General features: G+C 42.8%; 1 protein-coding gene across 2 annotated transcripts in view; it reads right to left on the minus strand.

Moving 5' to 3' along the window:
- Window positions 1–17,216: 17,216 nt before the first annotated feature.
- The window catches only part of LOC147709532 (fucolectin-like), a 1,051,872-nt gene continuing 1,045,048 nt past the window's right edge, over window positions 17,217–24,040 (minus strand). For both annotated transcript variants that reach the window (XM_086928072.1, XM_086928073.1), the window contains exon 4: window positions 17,217–17,560. In XM_086928072.1, coding sequence (XP_086784198.1) covers window positions 17,413–17,560 — 148 coding nt within the window. In that variant the 3' untranslated portion in view covers window positions 17,217–17,412. The remainder of the gene's footprint in view (window positions 17,561–24,040) is intronic.

A 24,040-nucleotide genomic window follows, 5' to 3' on the forward strand; every position in this document is an offset into this window, starting at 1 on the left:
CAAGCTGCGACGTGAGGCCCACTCCCTCCCTTCAAAACATTCAAGTCCAGAAAGGAGACAGCCACTTATTCTGATACATTTCCTGCCCACCACTCCAACATTCTTCATCATGACCACTTACTGTGACACCAAAAGTTATATAGAACCTACGTCATTGCCGTCCTGTTTTAGCAAAGAGTAGACTAAAGCTCCCAGTTTCAGTAAGCACTGGATGGGTCTGTTTGGGATGTTGGAGTGAAAGGTAAAAAGACCCCTTTAGCAATACCTCCCTCAAAATCTCAACGCTAATGCTCCCTCAAGTCTGATGACACTGTCATCATTCCACTTGTCGCATCCAATTCCATTTCCCCTCATCATTAGCACTGCTCCCCTCTCCTATCACTGCTGACCAGTGCAATCTCATTGGGCTGTGCAGCTCCTTTAAACCCATCACCCACTCACAGCTTTAAGTGGAGCAGGACCAAAAACGGACTTTGAAATGGGTCCCTAAGTGGACTTATATTTATGTCCTAAATTTTGAGGCAGAAGCATATAATAAATTTCTAAATAATGACTGTAAAAGACTCTAAGGTAATCCATGTCAGCAATACAGCCCCTGTTTACATTTCACTTTCATTATAATTTCATCCTTCATTACCCAAGAGTATTTGCTTTTTCCAGATGAGTGTCTGCATTTTAAATTTTTATGTAACATATGACTCTTGCATGGTGACACTCACACAGACACCTTTGACATTCCTGATGCTGAAAGCAGCCTGAGTTTCTTACAGTGCTTATCAGTGAGTCATTAAGGGGTTTAGACTACATGCACATCCAATCCTTGCCCTCTCTGCAGTTCACAAGGAGTGATAGTCTATAGTCACATGTAAATTGCACCTGTGCAGCTGGAATCGGAGTTACAGACCGTTTTGTATGTCTATCTGGGCAAAGTGAGTCCACATCTTTTCAGAAATCCTTCATCTGCATATCTTGCATCATGTTGTTGTTTTCCTCTTCAGCACCAGCATCTTCACTCTGCCCTTCGTTATGCAGCCCCTTTCATCATTGCAGTATCTGATGGGGGCCCAGTCAGATTCAGCAGCAATTATTGAACCAAAATCGGTGGAATATACTGCATTTGCCCTGGTGTAATTGGCCAACACTCAAACTCATTGAGCAGCACCCCCAACTTGTTTGCCTTCCTTTCAAAGCAGAAACCTGTAGGGAATACGTTGGGGGGGTGGGGGGGGGGGGGGGGGGGTCTTATTTTCACTTCCAGCTGGGACCAACACAAAGGTCAAACATGATCTTACCAGTAAATGTTCCAGGATACGAAACTATAGTGACTTAGGAAACTGGACAGAAGATTATGCATAGCAGTTTTGAACTTTGCTCCCTCCACATTTTCCGTTGGCATTAGCACTTTAATTACAGCAGAAAGCATGGACATGTTTACATTGCTGTTATAATAATCTGTTACTCTTTGGTTCCATCCTACATGAGGGTTAAAACAACTAAAAATGTTTTCATTTAATTTTTATTCTTTATCTGAATTATGACGTTTTCATCATGGTGGTATGTTCCACTCTTTTTATGATTTTAACAGATCAAAAAAAGTATGTTTTTTATGCACAACACAAAGGTCTCACTTAATAAGCCCTCCTTTTGTTGGTATATCATCTTTGTTGGGAGTTATCTAGAGCCTAAAGCCTATTTGCCAATGCAATGGAGGAATACAAATGCTCAGATTGTTATCACTTTCAAGGAGAAACTATGATTTCGAGGCAGGTTTTTGACTTTATTCAACATCTGTTCGTGAGATATGCATGCATTGTCAGAATGTCAGATGCATCGCTCTCTAAGAGTATTTACACTAGCAATAATTAAAATAGTACTTTTTAAAATGTGATTTTGTTTGTAGTGCTACTCATCTCAGGGTAAGGGTACCATGTCAGAACACATTATATTATATTCAAAGTAGGGGATGGGCTGAGGGGCTATTTCCACTTAACAAAAGTGGGAGGTCCAGCACAAACTGGTGCCCCGAACAAGACGTCAAAAAAGATTGTAGTGCTGTTCCTCTGAGAAGGATAGTGAAAGTCACTCGAGGACCGGGTCCCGCTGTGTCTTACTGAGATCTACAGGGGAAATCCATTTGTTGGATTGTAATGCCCTCACACACCCTTTCAGGTGTCATGCTTCATCATCTGGGCTGCTCCTCGTCGGGTCGGCAGTGCAATACCCGACGGGCTCACCTCTAAGAGGGGCACTTTGGCAGAGATCTTTTATCCAACAGCCGTATGGTGAAGTGCGGGTATGGGACCAGGACAGTGTAGATGTGAAAAGTGAGTTAAAATCGGGCTGAGAGTACCACCCACACTCCTGGACCCGGACCTAGCAGTGTTGGTAGGTCTCTATGCTCCACACAGAACTTCCAAAACCTCTACTTCCAAGAGAGTGCAAGCCTGATGTGTAGACTGCCGGGTACTGTTGATGCCTGGATTCATTAACTCATTAGGCAGATCCAGCCCAACGCAGGTACATTGACACTTTACAATTTTTTCCTTATGATTCTGTTGAACCAATAGACTGACACATACATACAAATAATCTAGTGTAGATAGATTACTAACCTCTGGTCCTCAAGAATCGCGAGTCAATAGACGCACACACGAGAAACATGTCGACCTTTACCATCAAGACTTTCAATAAATCTTAACAACAGACACCCTGACAGGGGATAGTACACCCCAATAGATGCCGGTTACACTGTTTTTACTTGAGGCAGGAAACCCCCAGAATAAAAAATTTTCAGGTACTCTTACAACGTTCCTAGTCCGTACTATCCCAAAATGACCCTCATGGCACAATTGAATAATAGTTTTACATAATCCAGAGGGAGGTTCTCTCACACCTGAGAACAGTGTCATTCTCGATACTAAGTTCAGATCTGACTTCCCAAAAGGGTCTCAATTTTTCATTGAGTTTGGACTTACTTGCCCAATTATCACAAATGCATTCCATAACTAGTTTGAGCAGATCATCCTTAGCACACTCAAGTGCCCACTCTTCCTTGCTCACAGCACAACCACCATCACCATGAACAAATGCAACTTGAAAATTGTCACAATTGTCATCTTCGCAATCTTCCAACTTGAGAGGTAACCTTGATAAACAGTCTGCCAGTACATTATCCTTACCAGGTAAGTGCACCACTTTGTGAATAAAATCTTGCATTCGAATGGACAACCTGGCAATTCTGGCAGAAGTGTTAACAGTACCTTCAGTTGTTAACAGTTTGACAAGAGGTTTATGATCGCAAAGTCTTGTGACTGGTTTTCCCCATACAAAGGCTCTAAATGATTAAGGGCCCACGCGCAGGCTAAAGCCTCCCTTTCAATTGCTGGGTACCGTGTCTTAGTGGGGGTTAAGGCTCTAGAAGCAAAGGAGATAATAACTTCCTTACCAGTAATATACTTTTGTGACTATACAGCCCCCAACCCTTTTCCACTGGCATCAGTGGTAATATAACCGCTTAAATTAGGATCAAAACCTTCTAATGCCTGAACCTTGTCAATGATAGTGGTGAGGAAGACAAATTCATCATGACATGCCTTGGACCATTCGAATTTGATTCAATTTTTTAACAATTGTCGCATATTAAGACATCTTGCAGAAAATAGAGGAACACATTTAGAGCAATATCCCACTAATCCTAAGTAGGATCTCAACTCATCCTTATTGGTGGCAGTGGGTGCTTCTTTAATGGCATTAACTAAGGTAGTTTTAGGTCTCACCCCGTCAAAACTAATTTCATGTCCCAAATATGAGACTTTATCAGCAGCAAATTTGCACTTAGATAATTCCACTGTGAGACCATTCTCTTTTAAAGTACTTGTTCAATTTTTAAGTGTAGCATCATAACTTGATTTGTTTTCTCCAAAAATAAGAATGTCATCTTGAAAGAACCTGGTGCCGCCAGTTTTGTTAAATAAATTAAACATTAATCTTTGGAAAAATGCAGCTGCTGACTCTAGTCCAAATGGCATCTTTTTTCATTGAAAACAGCCTATGGGTGTAATGAAAGCTGTTAGTTTTCTCGACTCTGGAGTCAATGAAATCTGATGATACACCAATGACAAATCGATTGTCAAAAACACTTTAGCACCCTTGACACTACTTACCATTTCATTAATCTTGGGCAACGGAAAACAATTGATTACTATATTATCGTTGAGATGGCGCAAATCCACACATGAGCAGGTTTTTCCATTGCCCTATTCGTGCTACTACTAATGGAGAAATCCACTCTGTACCATGAATTGGTTCTAATACATTAATCGCTGCCAATTTGTTCAGTTCAGCAGTTAATTCATCCCTAAGCATAATACGTATATTTCTACACTTATGAATTTTAGGAATAGCACCATCTTTAAGAACAATGCAATGCTAAAAATTCTTAAGGTTGCCTAAAACTTCACTGAAAACTTCAGGAAACAAAGTGGACATAGCATTAGCATAATGTGTACCATCATCTATCACCTTAACCTGATCCTCGCTATTGGGATCCAGTACAATGTGTAGTTTACCTTGGACCAACTAACCTAAAACAGGTCGACCTTTTTTCAATGTATAATTTGGCACAAGTGCTTCTTCCCTTCAACCTGAAGGGAAATCATCTGTCCACCAACATTTCAATTGTTTTGCCAGAATATCCTTGAGGGTGAATGTCTGACTCAAGTAAGGTATCTCCCACTTAATTTACAAACTTACTGTTCCATAAATGTTCATTGATGATTGTATATGGTCAACCAAAGTCAGCAATTTTTTTTATCTCTACACCACCTATGCTTAGTAAACATTCTGGTTTGTTCATAACAGTGTCATCATCAATGTTTAGAATTAATCTCTCAGCCAAATTCATGTCCGTATTTTCATCACCGAAATTTCCATCGTAATCATCCTCAGAGAAATTATGCTCAAGTACACATTTAACACCAACTTTCTTCCTTTTGCACCCTTTGGCATAATGGCCCATAATCCCCCAATTAGAACATTTCTGTTTAAGGGAGGGACACAATTTACTATGAGCCAAATGCTCCTTGCTGTCACATCGGTAACACCTAAATTTACTCACACTCGAAGTCTTAGGTTGAGGTGATGGTCTATATGATTGCTTTTGAAATGATTTGTTAATAATTTTAGCAACAACATTCGAGTTTTCACATTAATCCTTTAACTCTTTGGCACACCTGCCAGACATTTCCCCTTTATGTGCAATACTTATGATGTCAACAAGAGGAGAGTCACCATTCACCTATAAGCGCTCTTGAACAGCTTGGTTATTAGAGTGCATAACTACCTGATCTCTTATGAGGTCCTCTAGGAGATTCCCAAATTTACAATCAACAGCAAATTTTTTCAACTCAGCTACATATCGATCAGCAGTTTCACCTTCAAGTTGTTAACGTTGAAAGAATTTGTAATGTATAATGCCAATACATACATTAGGGTCAAAATAACAGTTTAGGTCATGTAAATCTGCAAGTAAAATGTTAGCATCACCAACATCAGGCATTTTAGAGATTTGATTATAGGTTTTTAACCCATAAGGACCCAAGGAATGTAACAAAATGCATTTTTTCTGCGCAGCACTCTTTCCAGCTTCATCAATAGCTGCGATGTAGTTTAAAATATAGTCTTTCCACTCGCTCCATTTGAGTGGAGGTTCCGTACCAGTAGCCCAAAATGAATGAGGATTCTGAATTTAATGGAGAAGGATGGTTGAAGGTAATCAAACCTTGAAAGGGTCCATGAAAACATCAAAATGTGTAATGAAGGTGGAATTCTCATCAAGTAGGTTTCTTCTGATGTAGAAACACAATCCAGAGAACTCATGTAGAGTAGGTGTCCTTCATATCCATGTTTTCCATCGAGATCTGCTTCGAATAGAGTCAAGTGAGCAAATCTCTTCCCAAAATGGATGTAAGGTGCTCCGATATATCGTTGAATAGGAGGTATCTTGCTAAGTAGGAGGTAACTTGCCTTCAAAGTAAATAATTCTAATCAACAGGAACGACTTGCAATTCTTCAGTTGCTACTTTTTTTTTTATCGTAGAAGGTAGCTGTAAAATTGTAGTTACGGTTCGGCTCCAGACAAATCATCGCCAATTTGTTAAGTACACAATACACCAAATAAATGTGCAGATACTTCTTTATTGTCAGGAGCCAATAGTGCACGTCCAGCCTGCAAGCAAGTCTTCCTTCTAATGCCCTACCAACATTCTGACATTACATATACAGTGTTCTACCCCGGAATCAGTTGTTGCTAAGAAAAGTACATGTAAGTATACAACAGACTTGTTCCCTGGACTTGATAGAAAAGCTTTTCGCATCTTTTAGCATGCTTGGTGCATTAAAATTGGTTAATTATTTGAAAATGGGTGATAAAGTCTTTTGACCACTACAAAAGGGATTTTGGTCATTATGAGTCTGAAAGATAGAAAACTATTCAGGTGAGACTCTTAGTTCTGGTGTGCCGTTGTTGAGAAACTGCAATCCATTGACTCCATTTTCAAAACATATACAGAATGTAGAAGATGATGCACACCCAGTCTTCAGGACCTATAGGTTGCTTTAGTAGGAGAAAAACAAGAAAAACTGTGTCTTTTAAAGCAAGTGGGAGGAGGAACTGAACCATCCTTTCACAGAAGCTTACTGGGGAATAATCTTGAAGAATACCTACAAAGATGTCACATACTATCAAGGTCGTAAGTGAGCAGGGAAATTGTTGCCCAGATGGCACTGGTTACCTAATCTCCTACACACAATTAGAAACACTAGATCTGACTTGTGCTGGAGAGGATGTGGACACACTGACCCATATCCCCATATGATTGTCCTCATTTGCCAAACTGTTGACTGAAAGTAATTAAGTTAATTGAAAATATAAAGGGTATCACAGTTCTAAAGACTTCAGATGGTATAATGTTGGGTTGGATGGACTTGGGTGACATGGGGTCAAATAACTTTACATTGCTTACTACATGACTGTTACTTGCCAAACAAGCAATATTAATTACAGCAAATACAGAACTGGTACAACAAAATATGGAATGTCTTGGACATGGAAAATATTTTATTGTCCCTCTGTAGATCTAAGAAGCTCATCTTGTCCATATGGTGCCCCTTGTGGGCCTATTTCACAAAAGGTTACAGAGAACTCACCTGCCCATGGTACTTAAGTATGCTACAGATAATGGGCTATCAAACAAGATGTGTTTGGGAATCTCATTGTGACTATGGTTTTGGGTTTATCTGGGTGATTGAGAGATGCTGCCCAGGGAAGATAGAGCGGATGTGGCAGGGGAATTTATCTGCTAATTTATCGTTCTTCATTGAAAATCCAAAACAATTCCATTGAATCCTAAAATCTGGAGCCTTTCAGAGTGTCCAGATAACGCATTATACCTTTACTCTATTGAATTACTGCATCTACTGCTTCGGCCTAACCCCAACATTGTTTGGCAACTATTGACAATAGTAAATATATATTTATGATAACGATGTAATAGATGCAATATTAGTCTCGGGTGATATTATCGACCTTAACATATCAACATGCAATCACATTTAGATATGCTATATACCCGGCAGGGACTTGTGGCTAAGTAATGGGGAATTCAAGAAGTTCTGTTAGTGAGTAAAATGTTGTCCGTGTCGTTGGACACCCGGGAGAGGGACAAGGAGTGTGGGTGGGCCAATGCGGGCATGGGGGGAACAGGAAAAAAAAAGGAAAGGGCAACACTTTACACCTGTGTGGTGCTGCGCTCCATCAACATCTAGCCTCGTCTCAGCCCAGGGCCCTCTGACAGCCGATCCCCAGGCTCCTGTCCTATCGTGTAATGGGGGGTTCCCAAGAGTCTCAGCCGTATCACCTAATGGTCTGGAACGTGGGCACTGCAGTATTCTGAATTAGGGTGGGGAGGTTTGTTTTCTCCATCAGTGCTACTTGAGGAAGGTGGGTATTCCCAAGCATGTAAAATGTCCCTCCATTGGTCCACCATTGGGCGTTGGCGTATTCCGCTCAACTCCTCTCTACACAGTGCCCTTTCTTCCGCGCCAGCCCAGGTAGACATCTCCCTTTGCCAGATATGCGCTTGTGGCCCCATGGTTGCCTTCCATGTGATTGCTACAGACCTCTAGCCAACACCTGCGCTAAGACTACAAACCTATTTCCCGCTTCTCTTTAGGTCATCTAGAGAAGAGTCCAAGTAAGCAGACATCCGCAACATGGCCAAGCGCCCGCCCCAGTGTGGTATTAAGTTTGGAGATGACTTCCTGCCAAAATGTTTGCGTGACCCTACACTCCCAAGTCATATGCACGAAATCTGCATCTTCTAGGTTGCATTTTGGGCATAGCCTTGGCTCTCCTCCAAAGGTGACAAAGATTCTATGGGGTGCCAAGTAAGTCATGTGTACATAGTTGACTTGGATGTATATCAATCTCGTGCTCCGCTCTACTTTCTTAGGGGATTCTAAGATTCTACTCCACTCTGCATCCATGAGAGCCTGTCCCAAATTTTTGTCCCATTTCTTGCGCAAGCATAGCAGAGGCCTCGCGTAGTAGCAAATAGAACCATTTAATTTGGCGTATTGCTGTACCCAGAGTAATTAGCAAGTGCAACACACCATGTGTCCCCAGTTCCTCTCTATTCTGACTCCAGAGTTGGGCAAACGTGCGCCAAAGTGCCTCATAAGTTAGTAACTGGCCTCAGGGCAATTCACAGCCTTCCGCCAATTCCGAGAAAGCGAGCAGATGTTTCTCATGGCAGCAATCCCCCACGTTTTCAAGGCCCACCGCCGTCCAAGGGGCTAGTTGTTCTGCAGTAGTGATTTGTTGTGGGTCGCCATGGGGCAATCCCACCAGTGGTAACTCTGGTGAGTACTTGGGAGTGTCAGGTATTCTTCTGAGGCTACGCCGCCAAAACTGAAAGGCTGTGGTCTGCATTACTGAGCTGTAAGGTACCTTAGTTGCAGGCACCAGAATCTTTGCCATCAACAAACTGGGGCTCTGGTATGATTCCATTAGGAAGCTCCCATCAGTGTGAGCCCTCTCCAGCCTTTGGGCCAACCATTGTAGTTGAGCAGCGAGTTGGTACAGTTCAAAATCAGGAGCGCCTCAGCCTCCGGCATCCTGCATCTATAGGGCATCTCAATATCTGGAGCAACACTCTGCGCCTACCCTCTCCCCGGATTAAGTCTCTCTCCAAGGAGTCCAAGTTGTGGAACAAAGCCGTTGGCATCAGCACAGGCATATTAGCAAAATAATGTAGTACTCGGGGGAGCATAATCAATTTCTTCAATGATATTCTGGCCATTATAAGGAGGCATAGTGTCCCCAAAGGTTTACGTTAGACTGAAATGACCGCTGTGCCCTCCCCAAGTCTTCAAGGGTAGGGCATCCAAGGGGCGCACCAGCGGACTAACCAGCGGGAACAAGTATGTTGTGCATGTTGACTCGTAAACCTGACATTACCCCAAATGCATCCAAAACGTTGCAAGGCCATTTCCACTCCCCGAGCAATGTCACATAGGTAGACTCGTAGATCATCAGCATAGCGAGAGATAATATGCGTTTGTCCTTCTATGGTCAGCCCCATTCTTCCCCCTCCCTGTTGAAAGAACTCGGACAATGGTTCTATGGCCAATGAAAAGAGGAGTGGCGATAGGGGGCAACCCTACGGGTGCCTTGTGCAACCGGATATTGCGGGGAGATGTTTCTGCCAATCTTGACCCTGGCTGCAGGGCGAGTGCAGGGTAGTTGCACCCATGCTATCCAATCGTTGCCCATTTCCAGACCCCTCATAACAGCCAGCAGGTAATCCCACCCCACTGTATCGAAGGCCTTCTCTGGGTCAATTGAGAGAATTGCTGCTGATCGAGAGGTCCTTCCAGGTGGTACAACACTGAGTATAACAGGCGTAGGTTTGTTGAGGGATGGGATAAATCCATTCTGGTCCGAGTGCACTAGGTCTTGCATGTGTGGGAGCAAACAGAGCACCAATACCTTGCTGAGTATCTTAAAATCAGTGTTTAACATGGAGAGGGGCCTATAGTCTGTCGGGGATGTAGTTTTAGGGGTTGGGATCACCAGCGTATCTCATGTGGTGTCTGGCAGTTGTCTCAAATGGAGCGATTTCGCTTATAGGGTCACTAGCTTTGGAGCCAGGTCATCCCCGTATTTCTTATAAAACTCGCTTGGGATACCATCAGGGCTTGATGTTGTCCCATTAGCCATAGTGACAAGTACTCCCTGCACTTCCTGCAAGGTCACCGGCCTGCCCAACTCTTCGCGTGCTTCTGCATCTAATGTGCAGAAGCCTAGTGGGGTCAAGAAGGCATCAACAGTAATATTGGGGGACCCATGGGAAATCAATGCATTGTTTACCATAAGACCCTTTATGCAGCAATTGCAGCAGGCTATGGTCAGACATAGTCCGTCATAGATATTCCGTATGTTCAATAGAAGCACCAAGGGATAGGGAGCACCAAAAAGCGTCCAATTGTGTGTGGAGTTGGTGAATTGGGGAATAGAAGAAATACTCTTGTGCATGCCCATGCTGGATCCTCAAAATATCTTGCAAACCCCAGTGGGGCATCCAGTCTCAGAGCCCAGCCACCACTCAGCGGGTCTGGGGCCCGGGCAGGGGAGGGTGAGAGCGATCTAACTCCACATCCGGCACCCCGTTAAAATCCCCCCTTATTAGTACTAGGTTCACCATCATGTCCCCCACTTAGGTGGAAAGTTCAGCCATATAGGCTCTCTGGTCTTGGTTAGGGGCATACACACAACTCAACGTAAACTCTTGCCCCCCACAGTCTCCCCATGAGGAAGACATATCTGCCCTCCTTAGTGCGTCTCCTGCTGGAGGGCTATCTACACTCCTCACCTCCTAAGGTAATTGTGTATGTTGTGGTGCTTAGTCATGGAGCCCATCCCGTTAATCTTCCACGTGAGTAGTTTTAACGTCTGGGAGGGTGTTGCCATTATCAACATAGTATTCTACCTCCCCTGCCAACCTCGAACCTCCCCTTAGTGCCCCCAAGACAACAAGCATTTCGATCTCAACAGCGCAGACCCGACAGGGCTTATATAAGGGTAGGAAAAAACAAGAAAAAAGGAGATCTCAAACTGGACCAACTCCCCAGTCCCCAGAGCCGTGTGGCAATGGCCACCTGACCAAACCCTTCATACAATTGTGGTAGATAATCAAGGACCAAACAAACTATGGTGAGATCCTACAAGGGGTCGTGGCTTATTTCATTGGCATGTGTCTGTAGGTATAGAGTCCGGAACCATGCCAGGCACCGACCACTAGATAACTCAAACCTGAGCCATTTTACCTCAGTGTTCGAGTGTGGCTCAGCAGGCCCCAGTGGACCCAGATGTGTGACCACCGGGCACATGCATCAACCTATTTAGGAAGTGCCAACGGTGCGAATCGGTAAATTCGGCCGTTTGCGCTTCCTAAATACGTTTTTGGGATGCATGAAACAATTTTTCAAAATGCGCTTTTTTTGCATTTCCTAAAAATGCGAATGCATTTAAGGAATCGTATTTGTGCGATTCCTTAAATGCAATGCATCAATTTTTTTTAAAATGCGAATTTTGGAATAGGAAGTGCAAATTAACACGAGGTTGACCCTCGTGTTAATTTGCGATATTCTTTAAAAAAGCACTAAAATGCATTTTGGAAAGTGTCATGTTACAGACACACATGTCCTTAGGACATGTGTGTGTGAAACATGCACTTTAAAATACATTTCAGGGGTGCAGGGGGGGGTCCTTTAGACCCCCCTCTGCACCCTTGCAATGCATCAACAAATTGCGAATTCCAAAAAATAGAAATGCAAAACGGCATTGATTCCTATGGGCCTCTAGGCCCATAGGAATCAATGTAATGCCATTCCTTAATTGCGATTCGTAATTAAGGAATCGCAAATTCCGAAAATTAAGAAATCCTAAAAAAAAATTAGGACTTCTTGATGCATAGGATTTTGCAATTCCTAAATTGCGATTCCTTGATTTTCGCAATTTAGGAAATGCAAATTCCTACAATGATGCAAGTGCCCCCAAGTTCTTTGTACCCTACAGTCCAAACTGTATAATGCCATCCGCATTCTTTGGGGTAATATGTGGCATGATTAAGCTGTACACATCGGAGGAGGCTGATTCTGAGCCCTTCGAGCCCCTTTGCAAATGTGACCCTTTCTCTGGCTGCTGCCGATCATCCTGGATTATCTCAGCCACCGCCTGCAGTGCTGCAGCTCTCACGCTCTTTCTGTGAAGGACTTGTTTTGTTGGGGGCACTCCTCGTTTGTCGCCTCCTGGTGCGCTTTCCGGTCCATTGGTTTTGGCGAGGTGGCGCCTGTTCCTGGGACACTCGGGGGCCTCATTCCTATACTCCTCCAACGGCGTTCTCGCTGAATGACGTCTTATCATTCTCTATGATACGCAGTCAAGCTGGGAAGATAAGGGTGTACTGGAGACCATCTGCTCTCAGCGCCTTCTTAATCTCAAGGAAGGAGCCGCAAATTTGTTGCACCTCGAGAGTATAGTGCTGAAATAGCGAGACCTTACTATTACCCACTGCAAATGGGTCATCTGAACGAGCTCTCTGCAGCAATATGTTTCTGTCCTGGTAGAGCAGGAGGCGGGCTACCACCGGTCTAGGAGGGCAACCTGGCACTGGAGGCCACACTGGGATACGATGTGCTCTCTCCAAGGTATAGAACTGCGTCAATCCTTCTGACGCAACCACTATGCGGAGCCATGGTTCCAAATAGGACATCATATTACCATTTTTGATCCCCTCCGGCATGCTAGGATGCGGATATTATTTCTCCTATTTTGCCCTTAACTATCCTCTACTCTGCGCTCCAGTATTCTGACCCTGTCATTTAGGTCTGCCATTTGTTTAAGGGTCGCCTGGTGAGCCGAGGTCAGCTTTTCCAGGGAGGTCTCCACCACTTTAATTCTGTCACTGAGTTTCTGGTGTTCAGCATGCAATAGTCCCAATCCCACGGACACCGTGCATATGTCCTGGTGGAGAGTCTTCTTCCTGTTCAATATGGCCTTTAAGATCTGAGCCAATAGTCGCTCTATGGGGTCTTCAGGGGTTGGCTCTTCAGAAGCAGTCCGGGCCAGCACCCGGAGGCCTCCCACCCATTCCGGGGTGGCCTCTAGCAATTTTGCCCTGGTTTTACCCATGACAGCCACTCTGGAACCCAAGTATAGCAACACAATCCCAGGGTCTCTCTAGAGGGGTCCTCTCCCCACCAGCAGCAGTTGGAGAAACGAACAAGGGACCAGGGCAAGCTTCCGCAGGGTTCAGCGTCTCTCTCCTCAAATGGTTCCTCACACCGTAGTAGGCAGGCCTCCCCAAATTCACAGCCAGGACCAGTAGTGCTACATCACCATAGGTGGGGCTGGTGGGGTGGGAGAAGCCCTCTTGGAGTGGGCCTACGAGGATCACCCAAATCTCTTAGCCAGGTGCTCACCACGCCAGCTGGGTGACCATGTGTTGTGACCGGGTTTTTGGTTCTATTTCTGAGTGATGGTGACTTTAAGCTTGCTACCATCCTAGATCCCTATTCTTAGCTTGTTTTGGTCCTTTTAGGCCTCTTTTCAGACCTAGAAGCATAAACTAGAGGATAGCCGCTTTATATGATGATAGATCCCTTATTCCTGACTCTAATCCATCTATTGCCTATTGGCTTTGACATAATTATGTGTCCTTTCATCATCCTACCTATAGTAGAGGGTGGATCCTGTAGTTCTGGCTTTATATTATCTATTGGTAGGGTTTGTGTATAGAGCTAAGTGTCTATTTCATCCTTTTCGGGCCTGCAAGGCCCAGAACCAGAGAGACTCAATTTTGCTTTTTGCCTCTGCTGACTGAGGAGCTTGCAGGGTAAAGGTGATGTTTTAGTTATGAGGTGTTGTTCGCTCTTTGCAAACTAGAGAGAACCGGCCGGAGCTGAATCTTATCAGGAAATGTCCCTGGGCTCAAGTCTCTAGACGAAACAAGCAGTTGATCACTGTGGGGGCGTCTGGAGCAGGGAGCTTGGTGCATTGATTTGGTGGGAGGAGGCTACTGGCTGGAACTTTCCACTAGGAGAGAGCATTCCATATTAGCGAAGTGCAGAAGAGGCGGAGTGGTCAGTCGGTTTTTGGAATGGTTCAGTTCAGTTGGTTTTTGGAACAGTTCAGGTCAGTTGGTTTTTGGAACAGTTCAGTTCAGTTGGTTTTTGGAAAGGTAGAGTGCAGATGGTGTTTGGAGCTGGAGAGAGAAGTCAGATGGTGTTTGGAGCTGAAGAGAGAAGTCAGATGATTTTTGGAGCTGAAGAAAGCAGTCAGAAGCAGTTACTTATCAGAAGGAGTTGTGATCAGTTGGAGCAGGCAGTTAACAGCTGGAGTTTGGAGATATGCCTTTTGGAAGAGACTGAAGTTATATTGTGGATTAGTCTCTGGGAGCAGCTGGAGTGAGTTGGACATTGGAGCTGGAACAATCAGACAGAGTGAAGAAGCTAGTGGAGCGAACGGTTATCAAAGCGGCAGAAACTATATCATTAGACTGAAGTTGGAAGGTGAAGAAAGTTCGTGGGGGAGAGGAATCCAGTGCAGAGTGATTGGCGCAGATGTGTGTCCAAGAGTGCAGGGGAGAATCTGAGATGAGCCAAGGCACAGACGAGATAGGAACCCAGATGACAGCTTGAACAAGACTTCATACTAATCAGGTGATACCTGTCATGTTATATTAGTGCCTATATATATATATATATACATACAGTAATCTTGTTCTTTATTTCCTAAGCTATATTCCCTACTGTATTGTTGCACTGATTAATCCTTTTTCTTTCAGCGGTGTGCAGTCTGTTATAATCCATTTCCCTTTTTAGCTATCTACAGTTCCTGTCAGCTATATGTGGATGTGTTAGTAATCTGAGTTTTCTTGTTAATAAAGAGACCCCGCAGATCTGTGTATGTGTTCATTCCCCTTATTCTTCAGGCTATGTCTAGATTGCTAGTTATTGTGTTGTTATAATTTACTATTGTTTAATAAAGGAACCCCAGTTCTTATTGAACTATTGTGTAACTGTTGTTTTCTTATAATAAAGTTAACCTTTCTTCTAGTCAGATGCTATTATGTGGACGGATGCGCCTCCCGTCCGGGTAAATGGTAACTGAGCAAGGGAGTAGAGGAGCACTTGAATTAGGAAATAACCTTTGCATATTGTAATTTGGCCATTCTTAAAATATAACAATTGTATATGAGACATCCCCAGTAGATATTAGATATATAGAGAAACTTCCCAACATAGAAAGAGAGAAAGAGCTGAAGGTATTCATAGGACATTGATCGTCGTTGTGTAGCGGCGTTAATGAGAGCATTGTTTGTGATCAATGTGAATACCCACAAGATTGTGGCTTGAGAGAGCACCGGAGGGACACGGTGCGTAATGAGATCGCCGCTAGGGAAAGTGGCGTTAGTGAGAGCATTGACCGTGGTCAATGTGTATATCCACAAGATTGTGGCTTGTGCAAGTGCTGATTGTGATCAGTGTGTAATGGTAAGTTATCGGAACTGCCCCTTAACTATGAGTAGGAGGGTAGCATAGTCTGGGTCTGAGTTGCCGCGAGATTATAAGGTATGAGTGTGGTGTAGAGCATGGAAGTCCTTAGTAATCAGTGAGTATTCCTAGTAATCCTATAGATTTAGTGGTGTTTTTGATGATATGAGTTTGTATATTGCTAATTCCCCATCCTCAGGTAGGTACCCAGGTGCCTTGGTAAGTAGGTCCTGAGGAGGGAGGTGGTTACGTTTCGGCTGGATTGGTGGTGTCTTGGTGAGCTGATTCTATCTGGTCCGAAAATCCGGTCGTTACACCATGTCATCGCCGGAGTGCCACATCACAGACAAATGGCCAACATGGGTTTGGCAAGAGAACAGAACAGTCACAGGCGTCTCAGCTAAATCCACTCTCAGGTGCTTTCCTCTGGCTTACTCCCCTACAAGGATGGTGGGGATGCATAGTGCGCATAAAGGGCCAGAAGCAGTCATGTGTAAACAAAGCTGATTCCCCAGACGCAGGGTTTGGGCCCCCGCCACCCCCACAAACTCCCAGTTCAGTTCCAGGCCAGCTGACAACTAGCGCCCCCAGGTCTTGTGGGCTCGTGTCATATCGCGCTTCTGTGCGATGCAGCAGTTGAAAAGGACAGGCACGGGGGCAAGCAGCACTCTGCTCACTACTGTCTGCATGAAGAAGGGGAGAACACTCATGTTGCCCCAGGCAGGCCTGCTTTCAGGTCTGTCCTCCACATAGCCACCGCTCTCAGGGGAACGGAGGCTCCCAGGTCACTCCCAGTTCAGCTGTGATGCAGGTGAGTGCTCCCAGCGACGTCGGCCGCACCAAATCTACCCTGCTCTTCGGGAGCCACCGCCGGGCCGTCACAGGCCTACAGGGTCTCCCCAGCAGTCTTTTGCTGCCTTCTTAGCCCAAGTACAGCTCACCGCAGGCGACGATCCCCCGGACTCCACGGCCCAGCCCAGCCCCCAAGGCCGCAGATCATCATCTCTGCAGGCCCGACCGTGCCCTTTCCATGCAGCTCTCCGTATCTCCGCAAACACTCGTCGTAGTTGGCTACCACAGGGTCCCTCCAGAGCCAACAGGCCTCAAGCTGTGAGCGGTTGCACCCAGGACAGTGCACAGTGATGGTAACAGTCTTTTCCAGCCGATAAATGGGTGGTCAGCGCGAAGCCTCTCGCTCACCCATCCGCCATTGTTCGCTCCTCAGCCACGCCCACCCTTTATTTTGTATTATTGCAAAACAAATTAAAGAGACTGCCATCAAGGGCCATAATAAAAAAAGGGGTCTTAGGAATCAAACTCCACTGATATTGCCTTAAATAGGTTACATTTGTGATGTGTTTCGTCTATAACAAACAAACTAAACAAAGAGCCACTTTGCTATGTTTAAACACCCAGTTATGTGTACAATTGTGAGGCATGTTCTACTTTTTCAGGCAGTCTTCTTACAATCAATTGAGTGCATCACGTGCAAATGGATTGAAAAAATATATATTTATATAATTACATCTTTATTAGTTAGTCTTAGAGCAATATATTTTTTTTTGCAAAATGCACTTAAGTAAATACTTTGAACACATTCATTGAAGAATAATATATTTAACAATTGTTTAATTAGATAAGAGCACCTCAACATCTACTTCTGGATCTAACATTGAATAGCTGATTTACAATTACATTAAATCACTAGAGAGCCGAGAAGCAAATTTTAGTTTGACATTAACAATCTGAGAAATCAGGACTCATTATCAATAGTTGAGTTCCTCAGCCAGCATGGTCTTATGCAGAGACTCCAAAAACTTGAACTTCACACAGTGTGAGCACAGTTGTTTTTCCAGGAATTACCACGTTCAGATATCGCCCAAGCATTCCATGGCACTCGAATGTCATAGTTTGACCCGCACCAATATTCGTAATGACGGCACATCTAGGAATAAATATGAAGAAACAAAGTTGAAACATGCTGAAAAATTCAAATTCTAAAGATGTCCCCATTATTCTTTAATAAGAGGCCATCAGGTTCAAAAGTCTTTGGTTTAACGTACACAGTAGCTCTAGAACACAGGCTCAGATAGAAATCCAACAGACTTTAATTTGACATATATTGGTCTCAACAATTGACTTAGGGTCAGATGGACAACCGTTGTTTTGCAGTCGCAAATGGGAAATCGTCCGGTTTGTGACCACAAAATCAGTCTGCCCTATGTACAAACCCTATTACTGACTTGCTATTAGGAAGGGGGTGTGCCATGGGCATCCTTTCATAATAGCAAATCCCAATGATATGTAGCATTGTTTTGCAAACGCAATTGTGGTTTCAAAACACTCGCAGTATACACCCTACTTCAAGTTGGTAGTAAGCAACTCACAAACAGAACGGGGTCCCCAGGGGACCATTACCCCTTTATTAATGGATGCGAGAATATATTTTAAGAGCAGGCAGTGGTCCCATGGACCACAGCCTGCTCTTAAATAAGCATTTTCAATACAATAGGTCTCCCATTTATGCAATTTTGAGCTATTGACATTGTAACTGACAATGCCTTTTATTTATGTTTTTTTGGTTTTAAAACATAAATAAAAGACATTGTCATTTAGAATACTAATAGCTTAAAATGTGGCAAATGTGAGGCTTGTTGCACTGCAAATGCTTCCCCCAATGCTCCTGAGATTAACATGGAATTACTCCAGAGTAATTGAAAATCTGTCCAGATCTAGTCACTGTGTGGTACTCGTCAAAGTCACAGGTGTCTGCGAATCTATGCATATAGCTCCAAGAATCAATGAATATAGGTGTTATCATTAACAGAGCTCCATGTGTGTTTTAGATATTATCAGGACTAAATTACGAGACAGGCTGTGCATTCCCGTTCGGTAATAATGCAGTGGGTAAAAACTAATGAGGTCACAATAGTGGATTGTAGCTACCCCTGCTCAATACACTGTTCTATCCCCCCCTCACTAATAGCGACTTAATGGCACTTTAGTGTACTTGAGTTGTATCATCAAAAGTTTTAGAGACAAGTGAACAGCCTCTGCGGCTGTGTTTTACGGCAACATGTAGTTTATTGAATATACGCACCAATACCATGGAGCACATTCTCTGAGGGGGACGGGAGATGCGACACAGCGGAGATGGCAACTTCGTTTAATTGAGTGCACATGAGGAGGCCCCCAAACTTGTCGTCGAGTGGAACACTTGAAAGGAAGTATCTCCCTCCTACGCTGCAAGATGTTTTCTCTCTTAGTGAAACATTTTGCTTTAATTAGTGGGGAGAGAGGCCCCTCCCCGAGGAGGGATCGGACTATCCACATTGTCAGAGCTCCTCAGCTGCCTTCCTCACTGAAGGAGGCCTGGCTGTAGGGGGAGCTGGCCTTCCAGTTGTTGGCCCGCCCAGTTGCAAATCCTCGACATTCGGCTGCTACCCTTGCACAGCCCCAATACAGCCCCTTGTACAATCACTCAGAGTAGCCAGGAAAGCTTCACTCGCACTCAGTGTTCCCTGAAAGCAAAAAGTGTGGTGATTCCTGACCAAAGCAGTACTAATGAGATACATTAGAATCTCCCCAACTACATCTGCATATTTGTTCTAAAACATTCATTAAACATATTTGTGTGAACATACCCGAAGTCATCTCGAAAAATTGGTGGGGCTGATATAATTAAATATTTATTACAGCTTTGTGGCAATTATTTAGATTCGCTGATTAGCATTGTGGTTTCCAACCCTATTAGTACTATAAGAATGCAGAATTGCTTCAGATTACCCAAATAAATTATGCTAATGGAGGACCAGTTATTAACCCCTTTACTGCTAAGGCACCATTATTCTTTACATTCATTTTCCATTGAAATGAATGGAAAGTTCATGACGAGTTACCCTTGTCATTAGCATCCAAGAGGTTAAGTTCTTATTGTAACATATGGGGGGCAGATTTACGAGAAAGTGACTTGTGCATTCCGCAAGCCATTTGGCTGCGCCGCACGGAGTCACTTTCAGAGCACAGGAATGAGACATATTTACAATGATATGTTGTATTCCTGTGCTCTCCCCTGCGCTGGCGCACAAACAGCTGCCATGCACCGTTTTCCTTTAAGGAAAACGTGCTGCATTTTTTAAAAAGCCTGCTTTATTTAAAAAGCATAACTGCAACAAATGATGGACGGAATGCTGAATGATACAAACAGTGTCCCCCACTGAAAAGATCTGGGTTAAATCTATCGCTCTTTTGCCCACTACAGCACTTCAATTTTGACCCAGCCATATGCAAATCAGCCTTGACCCTTTGCCTCATGGGAACAGTCCAGACCGAACTGCTAAGCCAGGTCCTTCCTGGGCCGGAAACAATCATCCTGGGACCGGTTTTGGGGATTGTCACCCTTCATCAGCCAGGATAGCTTGAATCCAGTCACACACCTAGCAAGGGACCCATGTCTAGGCATACCTGTCCCACTTAGGGTGAAAAGTGTAACTGCAACCAATGATGGATGGAATGCTGAATGATTCAAACATTCTTCCCCAGTCAAGAGATCTGGGTTAAATTCATTGTTCTTTTGCCCACTACGCCACGCCAGTGTGTACCCAGCCATATGCAAATCAGTCTTGACCCTGTGCCTCATGGGAACAGTCCAGACCAAACTACCAAGCCAGGTCCTCCCTGGAGGGGAATCAAGCATCCTGGGACCGGTTTCGGGGTATGTCACCGTTCATCAGCCAGGCTAGCTCGAATCCAGTGGCACAGTGAGCAAGGGACCGAAGTCTCATAAGGAACAGGGTCAAGACTGATTTGCATTTGGCTGGGTCCAAACTGGGGTGATGTGGTGAGCAAAAGAATGATGGATTAAACCCAGATCCTTGTGACTGGGGGTGAATGTTTGCATTGTCCAGCATTCGGTCCATCAATTGTTTCTTTTGCATCTGTCGCCCTAAGTGGGAAGGGTATGCCCAGATGTGGGTGCCGTGCTCACTAAACCACTGGATTCAAGCTAGCCTGACTGATGAAGGATGATGCCCTGAAATCGTTCCTAAGATGTTTGTTTCCGGTCCAGGGAAGACCTGGCTTGGCAAGTCAGGCTAGCACATCCAAAAAGCGCTCGGCCCTATCACCCCTGCAAATTGTTCAACCACCAAAGTAACTCCTCCTTTGCCTCTGCACTCAGTAATATCCTGCCCCATACCAATTGCCTTTTCTCACTGTTTCTCCTTTCTCCCTCTACAAAGCATGATAATGCAGAGGTCCTGGAAAAATCGCCTGGATAGAAGAAGATAACAATCTAATCATCTGAGCTAAATCTCCCTTTTCAAAACCTGATTTATCTCTTTCCTTATCATCTTCACCTTTCTCTCTGGGAACTGTAAAACCATCTTCTCAATATCTACTTGGGACCCTAAAAACTCCAAACTCTGGGTCAGTACAAAAATAGACTTTTCCCTGTTCGCTATAAAACCGAATTGCTCCAGCATGCTCATAATCTGCACCAAATGCTTCTCTAAATCGCTCTTGTTTTGGGACATTATCAAAATATCGTCCAAATATATAATCAGTCTTAAACCGCTCTCCCGCAAAAATGCTATTACTACTCTCATGACTTTGGTAAAACACCACAGTACTGTTGAAAGCCCGAAAGGTAGAAACTGAAACAGATACAATTGTCCTCTCCAATGGACCTATGAATATTTCTGACTCTCTATTCCCATGGGAATTTGAAATATGCATCTTTTAAATCCAATTTCACTAACCAATCGTTTTCTAACACATCTCTCAGACAATGGATACCCTCCATCTTGAAGTGTCTGTATATCAAATGGTGACTAGTCACAATATAAAAAAATACAAACGAGTGGACCTAAGATCGAGTTTGTTTATATAAAATGGACAGAATATCGAATTGCAAGAATATAGTGGTGCAGAAAATCGAAATTCAGGTAAGAAATATCGATTTTCATAAAATCGGAGTTAGTAATATCGACAGTCATAATATAGTTGTTAAAAATATCGAATTTTTTATAGTGTTTTAAGTGTTAGTATATGTGTTAAAAGTATGTATTATTTTAGGAATGTATATTTGAATTTTTTTAAATTAATGAATTTGATGGTATTTAATTTTTGCGTGATTTAATTCCGTAGCGGGTTGTGGGTTTATAGGGAAATAAGGTGGGAAGTAATGTAATTATAGTAAATCAAATATACATTTTTTGTAATTATTAATTTTTTTTAATTTAATTTTGCGTTTTAGTTCTGTAGCAGGTTGTGGGTTTATAGGGAATAGGGTGGGAAGTAATGTAATTGTAATTAAGTAATTATTTATTTTTAATTATTGGTATTGATAAGTTATTGTTAATTCATTATTAATTGGTAATTACTTTGTATTAATTGGCATTTACATTTTATTAATTGATTAATTGACAATTATATTAATTGTAATAATGTATTAATCGGAGCTGATTGTGGGTTTATAGGGGAATTGGGTGGGAAGTAATTTAATTGTAATTAAGTAATATTGAAGTTATTTTTGTGTATTTTTTTTTTTAACATTTTTGTTTTATGGGTGTCACAAGCAAATTTTAACACAAACAAAAAACAGTATTTCATTTTACAATACATCCAGCATCTGCGCTGATATTACAAGAAGCAGAAAATAAGATAAATGAAAGAAATTGGCACAAATAAAAAGAAAAATCAAAATTAAGATCAAACAGGGCTTCAAATCACATTAGTTCAGTTCACAAGTAGGAAACATGCATCCCCAAATTCTCTCTATTTTAGTCATTGCTTTAACACCTCTTTTCCTAGCTAAAGATAACTCCATATGATGTATCTCTTTGACCAATCACCACCATTCATTTACATGAGGCGAGTGATCCGCAATCCAAGCTCTAGCTAAAACCAGCCTTGCACATGCTAACAGAATAAAAATTAAGTTTTGAAATGGAGATGGAGTAGACTGAAGACCTAAGAGGATCATTTCAGATGTTAATGGTGCATCAATTATTTGTTTCAATCTCAGAATTCTTTCTAAGCTGTCCCAAAACGGAGCAAGAACTGGACAGAGGACCAACATGTGTTCTAAGTCAGCAGCTTGGAGGTGGCACTTTGGGCACTTAGTGCGATCACTAAGAGCATTATTAGAGGCCCATTTACTTATTTGTAAGGGGGTATGATAAAGTTGGCATATTGTTTTGTATGCTTGTAGTTTTAAGCTTGAGGAGTGGACTAACGTGTCAATTTTGTATAAGAAGGAGGAGATTTCATTCGAAGTAATACCGGTAGGAAACCGTAAAGCCCATTTCTGTGCTATTTTGGGGCATTCATCTGATTTGTTTTCAGTAAAGCATCTGTATCCTTCGCTGATGGTGGCTTTCTTATCCCCCATTCCTTTATACATACATTGCCAAAAATCTGAGTCCACAATCTCTTTAAGTTTTTGTTTCCCTATAAAGAAATCGCGTATTTGTATATACTTAAAATAAGTGTGTTCTGGTAATTTGTATAATAACCTTAGTGTATCAAACTCCAAAAAGCCTGATGAGCCGTATAAGTCTCCCAATTTCATTATGCCTTGTTTTGCCCATATCTTACATCCTAAATCATTAAAGATACTTGGTAAGCCCCGATTGTTCCAAAGACTTATAAGAGAATGGTAAAATGATACTTTATTCTGGATCATTAATATCCTCCATATACTGATTATATCTTTCGCATTCTTAAACCTCACTCTTTTAAAGTAATTTGGGTCATTATTTCTAGCCAAAAACTGTAAGCAATGTGATCCTAGCATGAATCGATGGAAAAAATATGGGTTACTGGAGTTAAACAAGCTCTGTAGCCGCCCCAAAAATGAGGCAAAGTAGTACATTCTGAAATCTGGGAAGTTTAGCCCTCCTTTTATAAATGGTAGTTTCAAAGAAGAGAGTGCTATGCGGTTCTTTTTAAAGCCCCATATAAAGCTGCCCAGTATGCCATCAAGTTTCCTGAAAAATATTTTATTTATCTTCAGAGGAATGCATCTAAATAAGTACAAGAATCTTGGCAAGATGTTCATTTTAATAAGATTAATTCTCCCAATAAGATTTAAAGGCACTTTATGCCATTTTTGAAGGAGAGCCTGAGTACCTTTTAATAAAGCATCATAATTCAATGACATTATATCCCTAATATTAGATGTTATCTTGATGCCTAAATAGGGAGCAGCGTGGCATATTCCCGTTACTTGCATCAGTGGTTTGTAATTAACTATAATTTGAGTCTTTCCCAAGTTTAACTTATATCCCGAAGCTTCTCCAAAAGATTCTGCCTCTTTGACTATTCCTGCCATAGATTCAATCCCATCACTTGTATAAACTGCCAAATCGTCTGCGTAAGCTGTAATTTTAAGCAAGTTTACCCCAGATGTAAATGGTTTTAT

The sequence above is a fragment of the Lissotriton vulgaris genome, chromosome 6 (assembly GCF_964263255.1).
Source record: "Lissotriton vulgaris chromosome 6, aLisVul1.2, whole genome shotgun sequence".
In the NCBI taxonomy this organism is placed as follows: domain Eukaryota; kingdom Metazoa; phylum Chordata; class Amphibia; order Caudata; family Salamandridae; genus Lissotriton; species Lissotriton vulgaris.